At 43.2% G+C, this 17,422-nt stretch overlaps 1 protein-coding gene across 2 annotated transcripts; it reads right to left on the minus strand.

Moving 5' to 3' along the window:
* Positions 1–11,792: 11,792 nt before the first annotated feature.
* LOC123412917 (putative disease resistance RPP13-like protein 1) lies at positions 11,793–17,152 on the minus strand. Of its 2 annotated transcripts, none has more exons than XM_045105876.1 (4): positions 16,901–17,152; positions 16,705–16,786; positions 12,343–16,609; positions 11,793–12,193 (listed from the first exon to the last, which is right to left on the minus strand). In XM_045105876.1, the coding sequence occupies exon 3, from the start codon at positions 16,245–16,247 to the stop codon at positions 12,381–12,383; it is 3,867 nt and encodes a 1,288-aa protein (XP_044961811.1). In that variant the 5' UTR covers positions 16,248–16,609; positions 16,705–16,786; positions 16,901–17,152; the 3' UTR covers positions 11,793–12,193; positions 12,343–12,380. The 2 variants fall into 2 exon arrangements, with proteins under 2 accessions (XP_044961811.1, XP_044961812.1); XM_045105877.1 differs by having other exon boundaries at positions 11,793–12,196.
* Between the last annotated feature and the right edge of the window lie 270 nt (positions 17,153–17,422).

Genomic DNA, 17,422 nt, shown 5'->3' on the forward strand with positions numbered 1-17,422 from the left:
GAAGGCTCTACGTCACTTATTCTGTCGGAGGGAAGGCTCTACGCCAAGTTAATGCTCAGTCGGGTGAATGCAAATGAGATGGATCCGAACGACAAGACGGATATTAAGAAGCCCATTGCTCAACTTAAGAAATTGATGCCCGACTTGTGGTGGTCGGAGGAGGACGGAGTCGGAGATTGGTCGCTGCCGATGCAGGACATGTTGGAACAGCACATGTTGGAACATATCTTGGGTGCATGGGTGCGTTTGCTCCTACATGCGTCCACACGGTGCAGCCGTGGTTCCCATGCCAAGCAGCTTGGCCGTGGCGGCGACCTCACCACTGTTGTGTGGATGCTCGCTGATCACGCGGCCCTATTTCGCATCCCGCAACACAACTAATGGTGCTCTCATAGCTAGCTGTTTAATTACAGCCATCCCTGCCTGCTACCTATGTGCGTGACCAGTTTAATTCTTCTTTTTTTTGTTTGAGAGTGTGTCGCTAGAATTCACTAGGCGATATCTTATGTGTTCCTGTGAGAAGTAGCTGCATGTAATGGTATTTGGTTGTATGGAACATGAACATTTCTAATTAATATTATGAGAACTGGAACTAAAATAAACATATATATGATCATAGTATATGAATATGATTATTGTATTGTTATAAAATATTTATGGAATTTAAATAGGAGTATCGAGAAATAGAATGAAACTGCTGGGGAGCAGTTCCCATTATATATATTATTGCCGGCAAAAGGATAATGGGAAATGACATATCTGCATGTTAAGAGAAACATATTATTATTAATCGTCTTTTTAGTTATATAGGATAACACGAGTCTAGGTAGCTATCATAAAAGAGTTAACAATTTCCTTCTTCTCCCCATACCTAGTCACTACAATTAGACTCTGCTTTCGAGACCGTCTTTCTCTACTGTAATAGGTATATTTACAGGATATCTATAGTTGGTGGGTAGGTGGCCGTGCATGCTGTTTATATTATTTAAGCAACCTTTTGAAAAGTTAAAGTCAGTTCTGATTAAGTACGAGGATGTTGAAGACTGTTGTCGCATCAAGGTTAGGTAATAAACTTGCCGCACTCACCCAGGATATCTATAGTGGGTGGTTAGGTAATAACTCCCTCATACCCATAGCTGCTAAACAGTGAGCAGGTTTATTACAAGCCTTTGGACAAAATTCTACAACAGAATCATGAAACTCCATAATAAGTTGATACTTGATGTCCAAAAAGAGATGTCCCAGTTTTGCTTGATCATAGGAAGACGATGATAGAGCTTGCTTTAGATTCAGCGAGTCTGTAGAAACGATGACGCGTCCAATACCCAAATAGTCTGCCAGTCGAATACCGTTCTCCACAGCAATGGCTTCAGCATGTAACGCATCAGAAGCATGAGTGATCCTTCTAGCTGCAGCAAAAACAACTGAGCCCCTACTGTCACGCCCAATGGCTCCCCACCCTCCTGTTCTCTGTGATTCTAAGAAGGCACCATCGGCGTTGATTTTAATGAAGTCATCAGGGCCGGGGAGGCTGCCTAGGATTCGGTTTGGGTTTATAGAATTGAAACCATTCATCAGCATGGCGTCTGATCTGTAGTTGGATATCTTCTACTGAAGCTCGGGTCTCATTATGATTTTCTTTGTTCCTTTCACTCCACTAAGTCCAGAGTAGGGCTACTGTTATCATCTTTTTATCATATATGGCAACTTCCAGATATGCTCAAGTACTCTCAATGGTCCCTGGCTTTGCATCAGTTCTAGACAAACGTCTTCAAGTTGCAAGCTGGCCAACATGGTTTTACTTGATTGCATCTGAAAAAAAGGTGGCCTCCGTCCTCGAAGAACTTGTGACAGACGACACATCGGGTATCAAGCTCCACTCCCGTGCGGGCAATATTCATGTGTAAAGGATGGCTGTTGTGATCGAACCTCCACAGAAAATGTTGCACTCTTGCCGGGCAGTGCAGGTTCCATAATCCTCTCCAAGTGTCAGTCACCCACGAGGCTCCTTCTGAAGTCATACTAGCGCTTCTATGTTTTTGCATTGCCTTAACAGCTAGCTGCACTCGATATGCCGATCTCACTGAAAAACATCCTTTGGTATCAAGGTGCCAAGCGATCCAATTGTCAGTATCCGCACGAATGGGAATAGCTAAGATTTCCTCCACATCCTTAGGAAAGAAACTCTGGCGAACCAACTGTTCATTCCAACATACATTTGTGAAAAACGATAGGTTAAGCGTATGCAACGGCTCGAGGGACGCGTTCGTGTTATATAGGGGCACAATGCCGAGATTACACAAGTTGGTTAGGTCTAGGATTGATCTCCAAGTAATCTAACAACATGGGATCTTATCTCTAGACATACCGATTTACAAAGAGCTGGACACGGTTTATACATCACCGTATCCTAACTATACAATGTTTAACACTCCCCCTCAATCACAACTATCTAGGTTGAGATTGTGTCGAAATGCTTCTAGCTGCCTAAGGGTAAGTGGTTTAGTAAAACCATCAGCAACTTGATCACCTGTAGGTATAAACCTAATATTCAGCAGCTTGTCAGCAACACGTTCTCGAACAAAGTGATAGTCAATTTCAATGTGCTTAGTCCTGGCATGAAAAACTGGATTAGCAGCTAAGTATGTAGCACCAAGATTATCACACCAAAGGGAGGCTGCCTTTGGATGACGTATCCCAAGTTCATTCAACATGTTCTGCACCCAAATAACTTCGGCACTAGCATTGGCTAGAGCTTTATATTCTGCTTCGGTGCTTGATCTAGAGACCGTGGGTTGTTTACGAGCACTCCATGATACTAGATTTCCTCCAAGAAATACTGCAAAGCCTCCTGTAGACCTTTTATCATCTGGGCATCCTGCCCAATCTGCATCAGAAAAAGCACTTACAAGCATTGAATCTGACCTACTGATCTTGAGTCCATGACTCCTTGTCCCTTGCAAATACCTCAGTATCCTCTTTACTGCTGTCCAGTGTGTAGTGCTAGGAGCATGCAAGAACTGACATACCTTATTTACTGAATAAGAGATATCTGGTCTAGTTAACGTCAAATACTGCAATGCTCCTACAATACTTCTATATTTGGTGGAGCCTTCTGCTCCAAGTACTTCCCCATCATGGACAGACAATTTTTCAGATGTAGATAAAGGTGTAGAAGAAGGTTTGCACCCTTTCATACCTATTCTCTGGAGTATTTCCTGCACATACTTTCCTTGTGACAGCATGATCCCACCGGGTACCTTTTTAACCTCAATGCCAAGGAAGAAGTGTAGATCACCTAGGTCTTTGAGAGCAAAATCTTTTCTCAAGTCCTTAAGAAGAGCTTCAACTGCTTGACTTGATGAGCTAGTTACAACTATATCATCAACATAGATCAGCATAAAAATAGTTACTCCATGCTTATGATAAAAGAAGAGTGATGTATCCCCCTTGGATGGAACAAACCCTAAAGATTGCAATTTGAAGGACAAACGAGAAACCAGGCTCTAGGTGCTTGTTTCAGACCATACAATGCTTTATCAAGTTTGCAAACATAGCGAGGTGAGTGAGGATGCTCATACCCAAGAGGTTGCCGCATAAATACTTCCTCTTCCAGAACGCCATGTAAGAACGCATTCTTCACATCTAGCTGTCGCATGCACCAATTACGAGATACAACTATAGACAAAATTAACCTGATAGTGTCAGCCTTAACAACAGGGCTAAATGTATCCTCGTAATCCAAGCCATAGCGTTGCTTAAAACCCTTAGCAACAAGACGTGCCTTATACCTGTCTATGGTGCCATCAGATTTGCGTTTAACCTTATAGACCCACTTACAATCAATGATATTCTGGCCTGCAGCAGGAGGAACAAGACGCCATGTCTGGTTTTTGATGAGAGCAGCAAATTCCTCATCCATAGCAGCTTTCCGTCGGGTGTCACCAAGAGCTTCAGCAAGGCTTTGTGGTTCACCTGTGGAACAGAACGAGCCCCAACGTACACAGCCATCAGTATATACCTTAGGTTTGAGAATGCCTCCCTGGGCACGTGTGTGCGCTCGAGCAGGTGGAGGAGGTGTAGGACGAGCAAGCTGTAGCGGAAGACGCGGTACTGTAGTCGAGACAGGGGATTCATCGAAGGAGTCCTGGAGCGAGCGTGACGCATCCGAGCCGGCAGGATCGTCGGCTGCATGCGTATCGGACGACCCGACAGGCGTGGCGGGGGGTGCAGCAGACAGGAGGCGATCCCGAGGCGCACATGCAGAGACGGTTGGTGACGCGGGAGCGGTCGAGCCACGTGGGGGCGTAGCCGACGCGGAAACCGGCGCTGGAGCGCCCGAGCCACGCAGGGGCGGGGGCGACGCGGAAACCGACGCGGGAGCCGCCGAAGCAGGCGCCACGTTCGGCCGATCGGGAGGGGGCCCGCCTGGCCCTGCCTCGTGGGGAGTCCCCCGACCGTGGGAGGATCTGCTGGCCTCGTCAGCGCCAGGAGTTGCGACCCCCGAGGCTGGAACGAGATCAGGCGCAGGCTGGCCCGGATCGGGAACTGAATCCGAGGCGGGATCTTCTGCGGGAGCACCGGGATCTGCTGAGAGCATAAAATCATGCCCGTTGCACTGTTTCCTACAAAATCATCCTGCACACTAGAATCGGCTGGATCATCATGGTTAGTAGTATGAGACATTGTCGTGTGGTCATCAGTAGTATCTACCCCCCTAGCAAGGAATTGTGGCGATGGGAGGTGGTGGGAGGGAAGTAAAACAAGCTCTTTACGAAGTTGTGCACCGGCATTAGGATGGAGTGTAGCAAAAGGGAAAACTTGCTCATCAAATACCACGTCACGAGAGATGTAAACTCGACCAGAAGTAACATCAAGGCACTTATACCCTTTGTGCATGGTGTTGTACCCTAGGAAGACACATTGTTTGGAGCGAAACTCAAGCTTGTGTTTGTTGAAGGGACGTAAGTTGGGCCAGACAGCACACCCAAAAATGCATAAAAATGTGTAGTTGGGTTTTGTATGAAACAAACGCTCAAGAGGGGATTGATTGTGGATGACCCTACTAGGTGTGCGATTAATAAGGTAGACGGCAATAAGAAAAGCTTCATCCCAAAACTTGAGGGGCATAAAAGCATGGGCAAGGAGGGATAACCCAACCTCGACAATGTGGCGATGTTTTCTTTCAGCAGAGCCATTCTGCTGATGAGCATGGGGGCAGGAGACATGGTGGGTGATGCCAATATTTTCAAAGAACACATTGAGTTTTTGGTATTCACCACCCCAATCTGTTTGCATAGCAAGGATCTTCCGATCAAAGAGACGCTCAACGTGTTGCTGAAAAAGATGAAACTTTGCAAACACATCAGATTTATGCTTGAGTAAATAAATCCAGGTAAACTTGCTGAAATCATCAATGAAGCTAACATAGTACTTTTGCTTTCCTACAGAGAGGGGTCCAGGCCCCCACACATCAGAAAAAACAAGCTCTAAAGGAGCTTTGGACTCACTAGTGGAACGAGCATAAGGGAGTTGATGGCTCTTGGCCATTTGACATGAATCACAAACTAACAGGTGATCTTTTTATTGGACACAGGAAGACAAAAATATCTAAGAATTTTCTGGACAACAGGCAAAGCCGGATGCCCTAGACGCTTATGCCATCTTGAAGTGGACGGTTTGGTCACACCAAGTGCTTGTCGATGTGGAGGATCATGGCGACCAGAAATTGGAAACAGACGTTTTTTACTCTTGCTTTGAAGGATTGTTCTCCGAGTGTCTCGATCCTTGACAAAAATAATTTCAGGGTAAACTTCAAGAAAGGCATAATTATCATTGATAAGTTTGTGAGCAGAGAGAAGACTTTTGTCAGCTAGGGGTGCATGGAGGATGTTGTTTAAGTGTAGAGATCCATGGGGAGTAGACAAAACAGAGTTACCAATATGAGCAATGTTCATACCTTGACCACTTGCAGTGTAGATTTGATCCATCCTGGTGTAGCGATTCCGAACAGCTAGCTTCTCAAGCTCACCGGTGACATGGTCTGTTGCGCCAGTATCCAGATACCAGTTGGTATCCACTCCATAGGATCCCGAGGTTTGGGCAGCATTGGCAGATTTGTTTCCACCCCCACCTCCACTGCCAGCCGGGTGACTCACGTTGTTGTTGAAGCTGCGATCGAAGCGCTTGTTGCAGCGCCACACACCGTGCCCGCTTTCTTTGCAGATCTGGCAATTCTCCCGGTTGTTGTTGCCGCGGTTACCACCACGGTCGCCACACCCGCCACCATTGCCTGAGTTGTCGAAGAAGCGGCCACCCGTGTTGTTGTTGTTGAAGCCACGGGGACCACCATTGCCGTTCCCAGAACGACCGTAGCCACCCGGACCACCTTTCTTTGCAGCCATATTAGCCGTGTAGGAGGCAGTCTGGGTGGTGATCCGTCCCTCTGCAGCAAGCAGCAGGGAGTACAGCTCTCCAAGACCGATCGGTTGATCAGTGATGGTGCGGGTTGAGGTAGCAGAAACGAACCCGTTGTACTCGGATTCATGCATCAGCCCTTGGAGGATGTGCGACACCACGTCGTCCTCATCAAGGGGTTTTCCAGCAGCAGCAAGTTCATCAATGAGCCCCTTCATCTTGGTGAAGTAAGCAACGGCGGAGAGATCACCTTTGCGAGTGGAGGCGATCTGTGAGCGGAGTTGGATGATGCGCGCCCTCGACTGCGATGAGAAGCTCTGAAGAAGCTCCTTCCACGCCTCGGCAGCAGTCTCGCAGTTACTGACCTGCATCAGTAACGTCGCGAGAGAGGGAAGCCAGCAGAAAAGTCAGTACCCGCTGGTCCTGGGTCACCCAAACGTCATGTTCGGGGTTGGGAGTGGCGACGATCTCCTTCTTGCCAGCAGCTTCTTTTTCCAGAAGAAGCTCGGCGCTGGGTTCCTTGTTTGATCCATCAAAGAACCCCATCATACCGGCGGCACGGACGTGCGGCAGGACTTGGGCTCTCCATACAAGAAAGTTCTCTCTTGTTAGCTTCTCTGTGATGGTGTGGCCGAGGGAGGCAATGGAGGGAGAGGCCATGGTGATCGCAGAGGAGGAGGTGGACATGGCGGCGGCTAGATGTATTGGAAGAGACTAGCTCTGTATACCATGTGAAAAACGATAGGTTAAGCGTATGCAACGGCTGCAGGGACGCGTTCGTGTTATATAAGGGCACAATGCCGAGATTACACAAGTTGGTTAGGTCTAGTATTGATTTCCAAGTAATCTAACAACCATGAAATCTTATCTCTAGACCTACCGGTTTACAAAGAGCTGGACACGGTTTATACATCACCGTATCCTAATTATACAATGTTTAACAACATTGACATGATCAATCAGTTCAGTGACAAGAATGATCTCACTATCACCTTGTGGAGTAATCGACCGTCGTGTTGTTCCTCTTGGTAACCACGGGTGTTCCTACACTTTAATCTGCGAGCCGTCACCAACACGCCAAATATAACCCATTTTGAATACTTCTGCTCCTTGTAAAATACTACGCCACACATAGCTACAGCCACTGACCAGGGTCGCCTTCAAAATGTCTCCATCCGGAAAATACATCGCCCGCAAAACTCTAGCACATAATCATTCCACGGATTGGATCATACGCGACACCAACATGGTTTTACTTGATTGCATCTGAAAAGGTGGCCTCCATCCTCGAAGAACTTGTGACAGACGACACATCGGGTATCAAGCTCCACTCCCGTGCGGGCAATATTTACGGTTGAGCGAGCGAGCAGATTTGGCTCTCCTTCGTCGGCAAGGTTGGCCTTGCCTAGCAAGGTAAAGTGGCGAGGGATCCAAACGCTCCCTAAGAAGCCCATTGCTCTACTTAAGAAATTGATGCCCGACTTGTGGTGGTCGGAGGAGGACGGAGTCGGAGATTGGTCACTGCCGATGCAGGACATGTTGGAACACATCTTGGGTGCATGGGTGCGTTTGCTCCTACATGCGTCCACACGGTGCAGCCGTGGTTCCCATGCCAAGCAGCTTGGCCGTGGCGGCCACCTCACCACTGTTGTGTGGATGCTCGCTGATCACGCGGCCCTATTTCGCATCCCGCAACACAACTAATGGTGCTCTCATAGCTAGCTGTTTAATTACAGCCATCCCTGCCTGCTACCTATGTGCGTGACCAGTTTAATTCTTCTTGTTTTGTTTGGGAGTGTATCGCTAGAATTTACTAGGCGATATCTTATGTGTTCCTGTGAGAATTAGCTGCATGTAATGGTATTTGGTTGTATGGAACATGAACATTTCTAATTAATATTATGAGAACTGGAACTAAAAGAAACATATATATGATCATAGTATATGTATATGATTATTGCATTGTTATCAAATATTTATGGAATTTAAATAGCAGTATCGAGAAATAGAATGAAACTATTGGGGAGCAGTTCCCATTATATTATTGCCTGCAAAAGGATAATGGGAGATGACATATCTGCATGTTAAGAGAAACACATTATTATTGATCGCCTTTTTAGTTAGATAGGATTACACGAGTCTAGGTAGCTATCATAAAAGAGTTCACAATTTCCTTCCTCTCCCTATACCTAGTCACTACAATTAGGCCCTGCTTTCGAGACCGTCTTTCTCTACTGTAATAGGTATATTTGTAGGATATCTATAGTGGGTGGGTAGGTGGTGCATGCTCTTTATATTATTTAAGCAACCTTTTCAAAAGTTAAAGTCAGTTCTGATTAAGTACGAGGATGTTGAAGACTTACAAAGGACTAAAATTACAGTAACAACACCACTAAGAATTACAATTTAGAAAAACCATTAAATTTGCACTATAATTCCACTAAAATGCCACTTGGAAATACAATGTAAAATTCACTAAAAGTACACGTACTGGAATTCAACAAAGATTTTGCAGTGTACAATTTACTACAGCCACAAAAAGAACTCCACTAAGATTTACAGAGCAAAGACAACTAAAAATTGACTGCAAATCACTAAGAAATACAATGTGAAATAAACTAAAAGTACACAGTAATTCCACAAATATTTACTGTGTAAATTATGCACTTCGTTTCAACAGACAATTATAGTATCAAAAAAAATAAATTCAAAGTACACTATAACCCCACTAAGAAAAACAGTGTAAATTCTCATATTCCACTAGTCATTACAGAGCAAAATCAACTACTAATTACACCCAGAAAAAATCAACTTTTAATTCCCCTGTAATCCAGCAATCTAGAATTTTCTTATTCCATTATCTATTACAGTGTAAACCCACTTAGAAAATAAAGTGCACTGCACTGGAAACAACTTCCTAACAGACCAGCACATGACCTGGAGAAGTAGAAAAAAAGGTAAACACCCCCGTCCTATGATTTCACTCCTGTTGGAATTAAACCCAACGTCCCTGTCTGTATCATGTACTTATACATGTGTATCCATGGTGTCCGTGTAGGATTAGTGTTAGACGTGGAATAGGAACGGTACTACTCTATTCGTTTCTTGATATAAGTTTATTTAAAGATTTCATTAGGGGGCTATATACGAAGCAAAATGAGTGAATATATACTTTAAAATATGTTTATATACATTTGTATGCAGTTTTCTAAAAAAACATTTGAAAAAGCTTATATTCAATCTGCATGCTGGCCAAATAGCACACTCGGAATTAGGCGACGCTCTTGATATCGGCCCTGAGTTCCAAGAGGTAGTACTCAGGTGGCACATGGCAACCGACATCTTCCTCTTATGCAGGCCAAGCTCAACAACTAATTCTGGCAGCAGAGGCTCCTACAAATATGTCAAGGCGATACAAGAGCTGTCAAATTATATGATGTTCCTCGTTGCATTATTTGAAAAATTTAGAAAACTTTTTGAAAAGACAAAAAACATTTTTAGAATTTGAAGAAAAATCTTTGAAAATCCGAAACTTTTTTTGAATTGACAAATGAAGTTTGAAAAAAGATAAATTTTCGAAACATGTTTGGAAGCAAGGATAGTTTTCGAAATTTAAGAACATTTTTCGTATTTTAAGAACATTTTTTGAAAATTCAGAATTTTTTTTGAAAATCCAAAATATTTTTTGAAACAGAAAAGAAAAAAAAGAAAAAAAACGAAAAAATGGTTCTTACCATTTCATGTTCTTCCCATCTATAGCAGAATATGTCAAAGTGAAAGAAAACAATTTTAATGGCATACTATAATTTAAGATTAACACAATAAAATCTATTTTTAGTCATGAATAATATAATCATACGTTCAAATATGTATCTTAATAAATAACATGGCATGTCATTATTAAATCAATTAGTTGTAGTAAATCAATTTTACATAATGTAATGTCAACTTACATGATAGAATCTTATAATCTAATATAAATAGCATATATTTTTGACAAGATAAATCAATGTGAAGTAAAAAAACATTTAATATAAATACATGAGTGAGATATAAAATATGATGAACTCCATTTGCCGATGTGTTGATCTTTGTTTACCACCACCAGCTTACTATGTTTGGACTCCGTCCAACGCGGAAGCTTATTCACTTTCATATTACTATATTTTCAATGTTAATTAAAAGTGAATGACTGTTTCGAGTTAATTCATCCTCTATCTTCCGATAAGCTACTCAAACCTCCTTAACAAAGAGCAAATTAAATAGTATAACCTCGTGAAATAGAAATGACTTAAATTAATGGTAAAATAACCCGTGTAAGTAAATAGAAGTTTATTATAAAGTCTTGATTGTTTTATCCTTTGAATCATCTCGGTAGTTCAACCTAGATGCAATGGTGGATATGATGGGGTGAGTTACCTTCTGACATGGATCTAACAAAAGTTAGATTTCAGGGGAATTTTTCAGTTTTTAGAGATTATTAGTGCGTACAATCTCGCCCAGGGCACGTCCCAACCGCTAGTACTATCAAATTGGTACATCAGTCAGGATGCAGAGGAGTTTGCCACCATAGTAAAGGGGAAGAGAAACCAACAACTATTGGCTCCATTTCTCCTTTTCCTTTTGGGACGCCAAACAACATGTCCGTATTAGTCAGTAATATATCACATAAACATGTGCTCATGTATATATCACATAATGCAGGCCTTTTCAAACCTCGACTTATATATGCTACAATCATCCATCACGATTTCTCCAGCACCATGTCCACATTGTTCGTGTACACATTTCATTGATAGCACCAGCAAAACAGAGCACTCATAAAAGGGGAAATAACAGATCAACTTATCTTCTAATTTTTTTTTCGAAAAGGAGGCGTTGCCCCGGCCTCTGCATCAAGAGATGCATACAGCCATGACTTATCTTCTAATAGGCTCAGTCATGCCATAAACTGGTGCTCATGTATATATATCACATAACGCAGGCCTTTTCAAACCTCGACCTATATAAATCATACAACCATATGTATAAAATTAAGGTGCTTGTTCAGAATACATGCGATAGATAAACAGAGTAGGGAGTGATCATCTTTACATACCTCTAACCAGCCAGCTGGTCGCTACTGAACCCAATGATACACCAACGGTATGAATCTCTTCTTACCTTTTCGCCGGCCAGCATTAACTCAGGCGTGCCTCAGTCAAAAACAGAAATCTGCAGATCTGAAGCAGCAGGCTTTCTATCTGTATATGCAACTGCATATTCATACTACATTTGGTAAACAGGGAAGGAGCAACCAGAAAGACCTTCTAAAGCATGCCCTGCAGATCTGAAGCGGCAGGCTTTCGGTATGATACCCAAGCACTGCAAATACGTAACCATTACTCATTACGGTAGTGAATGATAAAAGGGATCTTCAGTTACATGGTGTGTGACAGCACACAAGAGATAACGATTGCAATCCAGTACAAACCAAAAATACAGCAGACTCCAGCAGACTCTAGCAGAACAGGATTTATTTACAATGGATAATAGCCTGAAGAGAAACATAACCAACAAGGCAACAACACGATTACAAAAACCACCATCATTGATTTGGCATCAGAGGACAGTAGGTGGTAGAGTGTGAGGAGGACTATCCAAGGGGGTCAGAACCGGCCCGTGAAGTAGGAGATAGAGTTGAACTGTACGTCGAGCCAGCCTGGAGTACTCCACCTTGTAACAGGCTGCTGGAGCCTGGAGCGAAGACATCACTTGTTTAATTTTCCTTTATGGCCTGCTATAAAGTTGAAGTAAACAAGTTAAAAAAAACTCTGACAGAAAGGGCGTATCTGAAAGATAGAAAATTAAACAAAATGCATATGTATAAGGAAAGGCTACAAATATCTTTGAGAGTGCAAAAGTGGCGTCCGGGAGCTATTTTACCTTCCCGTTTATTTGCAGGTGGGAATTCGAATAACACTTCATCTAATGTTCTTCCAGCGGATATGCGCGATCTTTGGCCAACTTTCTCCATCAGGTGCTCGGCAGCTCTCCTTCAACAGCTCACTACAATCCCATATGCATATCTGCTGGAGGGACGACGGCAGATCCGGTAAACATGATATGTTGCGGCAGCAAATGATAAGGAGATTCCGCAGATTGGGGAAGCGCTTCAGATTTGTTGGCAGGGAATTCATTTGACAGTCACTGAATGTCAGGGTCCTGACAGATGTGAAATTTAAGGATTCATCTAATGAAATGAATGGTTCCTTGCATTTGTCAAGAGAGAGACTTGTTGGAACTGTGAAACCTTCAGCTGAGAGCATGTTGTTGAGTAGTGCAGAACTGCTAACTTGGAGTATGTGCTTGACTCGTAACTGTGAGATACACTCAGGGATAAGTTTCGGAACATCAACCAATTGTACCAAATCAAATTCCTGGATAGACAATCCTTCAAGTGTACATAAATCTGGCAAGTTATGCAGAATGAGTGCATGGACAGAGGTGAGGCTACCAACAACAAACAAGCTTGCGGGGCTTCTGCAGTTGTTTATGCTAATATATTCCATCTGTGGCCAGTCAGTACAGAGGAAGTCAGCTGCAAGCACGCAGTTCTCTATACTGAGTTTCTTAAGGGATAATGGCAAGCGTTCTGATCCACGTGCGAACTCTAAACAAGGGCACGATCCCAGTCCAACTTCTGAAAGGGAGGTAGCAGCTCGTAAGCCCCCTAATGACCTGAGACACCAGCTATCTACGATGAACAAAGAGTCAAGTTTTGTCAAATGTTGGAGGACCTCTTCTGAAGGAAGCGTGGTTAAAGTCATAATCTCTACCAAGACCAATCTTTTCAGTGAAGCCAGGCCATCAAGGCAAACAGCTAAAGCTCCATCTGTAATACTGCATGAAGAAAGTTCAAGTTCACAAAGTCCTGATGGTGGAACCAGCGGCAGCCCAATGGTCCTTCCATAGATGAGTCTCATTCTCTGCTCGTGACACAATATACATGCCATGATGACATCCTCTTTTACCAATACTTCATCTTCCTCTCTTTCTATAGCATTTTCAAGTTTCTGAACATGTGCCACATCTACATGCATAAATATCATCAACTGCTTTAGAAATGAATGTTCCTGTGAGAGTAGTCTCCTAATATTTGATCCTAAATCTAACTCCCAGATTAAACCAAGTTGTGATGCCAAGTGGTTTGTCCTCATGAAATTCTCTGTCTTATCATCATGTTCCAACGCATCGTTGGAACTAAATACAAGCAGTGGGCATTTGTGTACTAGTAACGTTTTAAGGCATGGTGGAAGACAAGGTAATTTCTTTAGCTTTGGCACATCTCGGAGGACAAGTGAAGAGCAATTCCTATATAGTTCAGTATTGGATGGTAGTCTTTCCAAGGCGCTGCAATTAACAAAGCTCAAAGATTCCAAATTCTCAAAATACGAACCATCAAGTAACCAGCCTGGGTGTTTTGAAGATCTGTAACCGTCAATTTCAAGATTCTCAAGTTGAGGCGGTGGCATCACGCCTTCTAGAATCTCAAAATGTAAACTACCCTCTGCATTCGTTTTATTCTTGGAACCCCAGACAAGTCGCAAGCTGCCAAGATGAATTTTCTGATGCAGCTTCGATTCTAAAGCTTGATCCTTTCCAGTGCCATTCTCAATATTTGTGACACTTAAACTGCCACGAATCTGGTTCATGTCCCCCAGCTGTTGCAACTCATGTCCATTTTTATTTTGTACAGAAAATTCCCGGAGTTGTTGAAGTGAAGTTAGCATGCCAATGTTAGGAATTTGTGGCAGTGCTTCTTCGCTTAACGTGTATATTTTATCATCATGACTTTCAATATGTCGTAACTTTCTTAAATCACACAGCTTCTCAGGCAAACTCTCAACTTTGTGACTAAACAAAAGTAACTGCAAGTGGTAAAGAGTACACAGTGATGTTGGCAATTCAGAAATCAGCGTTCTGATGATGTTCAAATACCGAAGGTGCTTCAACTCACCAACAGATTCAGGCAACTTACTGCTGTTGTAAGAAGACAAAGATAGTACACGCAACTTCTTCAAATTCTGTAGTATCTGACTAAAAAGGTCACCTACATCATCCATCAGGGGGTCTATGCAGATTATAGTGCGTAAATGATGTAGCTTGCAGATACTTTGCTTGTGTTGCTTCATACTACCAACACAAACAGATAGATGTCGAACAGTGGATGGAATTTCCATCACCTTATCATCTTCCAACCTGAAGTAGTCTTTCTTGGAGAGTGATTCTGCCAGATCATGAAGGAGATCATGCATAACATAGCATTTCTCATAAAATGGTTGAAAGAACGAAACAGAGATCATCTCCTTGAAGTAATCTCTCGCAATATCTTCAACTCTCTTGCTTTGATTGCATGAATCAACAAGGCCCTCAGCAATCCAAAGATGAACCAGCTCATCAATGACATACTTGTGGCCTTTTGGAAACAAGCTGCAGTATAGGAAGCACCTCTGCAGACGTGGATCTAACTTATCATAACTCCACAACAGAGCTCTCATGGGCTCACTTAATTTGTCAACCTGTATGGTAAGAGCATCCTTCCATGCCGTGATATTTGTTTCCCCTTTCAACTGGGAACCCACAATTTTTGCCGCCAAAGGAGATTGTCCAAGCCTTTTAGCAATCTTCTCTGCAAAATCTTCCAACCTCTTGCGCAACTGCAGATTTTTAATTTCTGGTCCAGAGAATGCATGGTGTTTGAAGAGTGCCAAGAACTGAGCATCTTCCATGTTTTCTAGAGGACACACTTTTTCACAACAAAGAGCAGCTGGAAATGAATTCTGTCGAGTGGTTACCAAAACTCTGCTTCCCGTCTGTTGGGAAACTAGAGGAGCAAACAATTGGTCCCATTCCCTCTGATTGCCAGGTTCAAACCAAACATCATCCAATACAAGTAGGAATTTCCCTGATTCTTGCAGTATGTCTGTCAATTTGCGCTGCAGAGTATCAAGGTTATCAATGCGTGGGCATTCTCCCCGAGAGGCTGACTCAATGATCTCTCGTGTATGACGGCGGACATCAAGTTTGCGTGAGATGCTTACCCACATCGTCACATCAAAATATTCTTTTACCCTATTGTCATTGTAAACAAGCTGTGCCAAGGTGGACTTTCCCATGCCTCCAGCTCCAACAATGGCCAAAACCGAGTACATGGCTGTACTAGACTCAGAACTAGCAGTTGTCTTGGTAAGACACTTTATTATATGATCACGATCCTTGTCACGACCAAACACTTTCAGAGGTGGTATTGATGTGGTCTCAGGAACAACAGCTGATGATATGGGACGGTTCTCTGCATCATAACCAGCTGGTACGCAGAGCAGTTGACGGAAGTCCTTGGCTTTCGCCAGGGTGGTCTTCAGTTCATTCAGATGTTGAATTAGCTTTCTGTTTTGAGAGCTCAAATTGGACAGCCTGGTTGATGCAGCACGCAGAGGCCTCATTAAAGTGTTGCTGATGGAGGAGGCATTGGCTGGCAAGGAATCCTTCCCCTTTGCTTGGCGCTTGAGGATGTTATACTCATGCTCGTCCAGCAAGTCTTCAGCTAGGTAGAAGCCTTCTTTGATTTCCTGAAGCCAATTGTCCAACTTGGGCCTGTGGTTTCCCTTATCTGCTGCTTCAATCAACAGCTCGAACTGCGGCAAGATAGTGGTGTCCAGTTCATGGAGCTCATGCGCCATATCCACTCCAAGGTACGTTGAAGCATTAGAAAGGAGCTTCTTTAAGGCCGGCGATGCAGCCAATTTGAAGCTTACGCTTAAGGCAGCAGTAGCTAACGCCACTTCCATCGGAATGTAGGGTTTATTTTTTGGGTGTAAAGGCCTAGGGAGGGAGTTGTGTTTGTTTTGTGGATGAAAATATTTTGGGTGTAGAAAGAAAAATTATGGGAAGTAGGTAAAAGAACACACTTCTCCTTCTCTAATGTGAGGGTCACTAGGCTGGAAGAGAGTTAAAGGGGTGTTTAAGGGATGGGACACCTAGCTATTATGAAGATGAAGAAGTGCACAACTGAATTTCCACTCTCTTGTTTGGATTTTTTTTTTTGTGTGGAATGGCCTGAATATATGAAATACCAGGATTGGAATTACTTCTGGAAGCACTGATGGATAAAAACCTCTTGAAGTCGTAGACCCCGAGCTAAATTAGCAAACTGCAATGATGACAAGAAAAAAGAAACCCACTGGGAGATCAGATGTGTAGACAATGGCAAAAGGTAAGAATACTATTTTGAGCGTGGAAACTAACCTGAATAAATAATAGAAGAGCAATGAAAGTGCTTCCGGGTCGGAGGAAGAAATAACCAGTTAATATAGCAACGGATGAACAGCTGTTGGTGTGGGAAATCACAAGATAGATTAGCCGGTTGCAACAAGGAAGATAATACAGTAGTAAAAAATCCAGATTTGTAGAGGAAAACAGAGGAGATTAGTTGTGAGCTTACACGGATGAAGAAGTGAGAAGCAGCGTTGTAGGAGCTGACACAGAGATTAGGCAAGGCAGATACTAGTAATTCTGTCCTGCAAGGGAATTAATGAGAGGAAGCCAAAATTCCCAAAACAGCAGCTCAACAAGGCAATAATAGAGAAACCCAACTATATCATGTATCTGGTTGAATTCCAAGGTTCCACAATGAATAGCCAATCCCTATCTGACTTTTCAATCCTATCCTACCAGCTTAATGCCTACGTAGCCTTCTCCTGCCCACACACTACGCTCCGCGGGATCCGTCATTTCCGGTGCCACCGTTGTAGATGTTAATCATGTTGCTCATGTAGGATTAGGAAAGAAAGCCAAACCGAGTCCTAGTAGTATCAGGATTCCTAGTCCTAGTCTATTTCCATAGTCCCTTGTGGACGTGTATAAAAGACACCCTAGGGGTGTTGATTGTAACACCAGAGAAAAAAGAGCAAAGCAATAAAACAAGGCACGTCAAGAGCCTCTGGCTATAAATCGATTCGGTGCA

Source organism: Hordeum vulgare, chromosome 7H (assembly GCF_904849725.1).
Source record: "Hordeum vulgare subsp. vulgare chromosome 7H, MorexV3_pseudomolecules_assembly, whole genome shotgun sequence".
NCBI lineage: Eukaryota > Viridiplantae > Streptophyta > Magnoliopsida > Poales > Poaceae > Hordeum > Hordeum vulgare.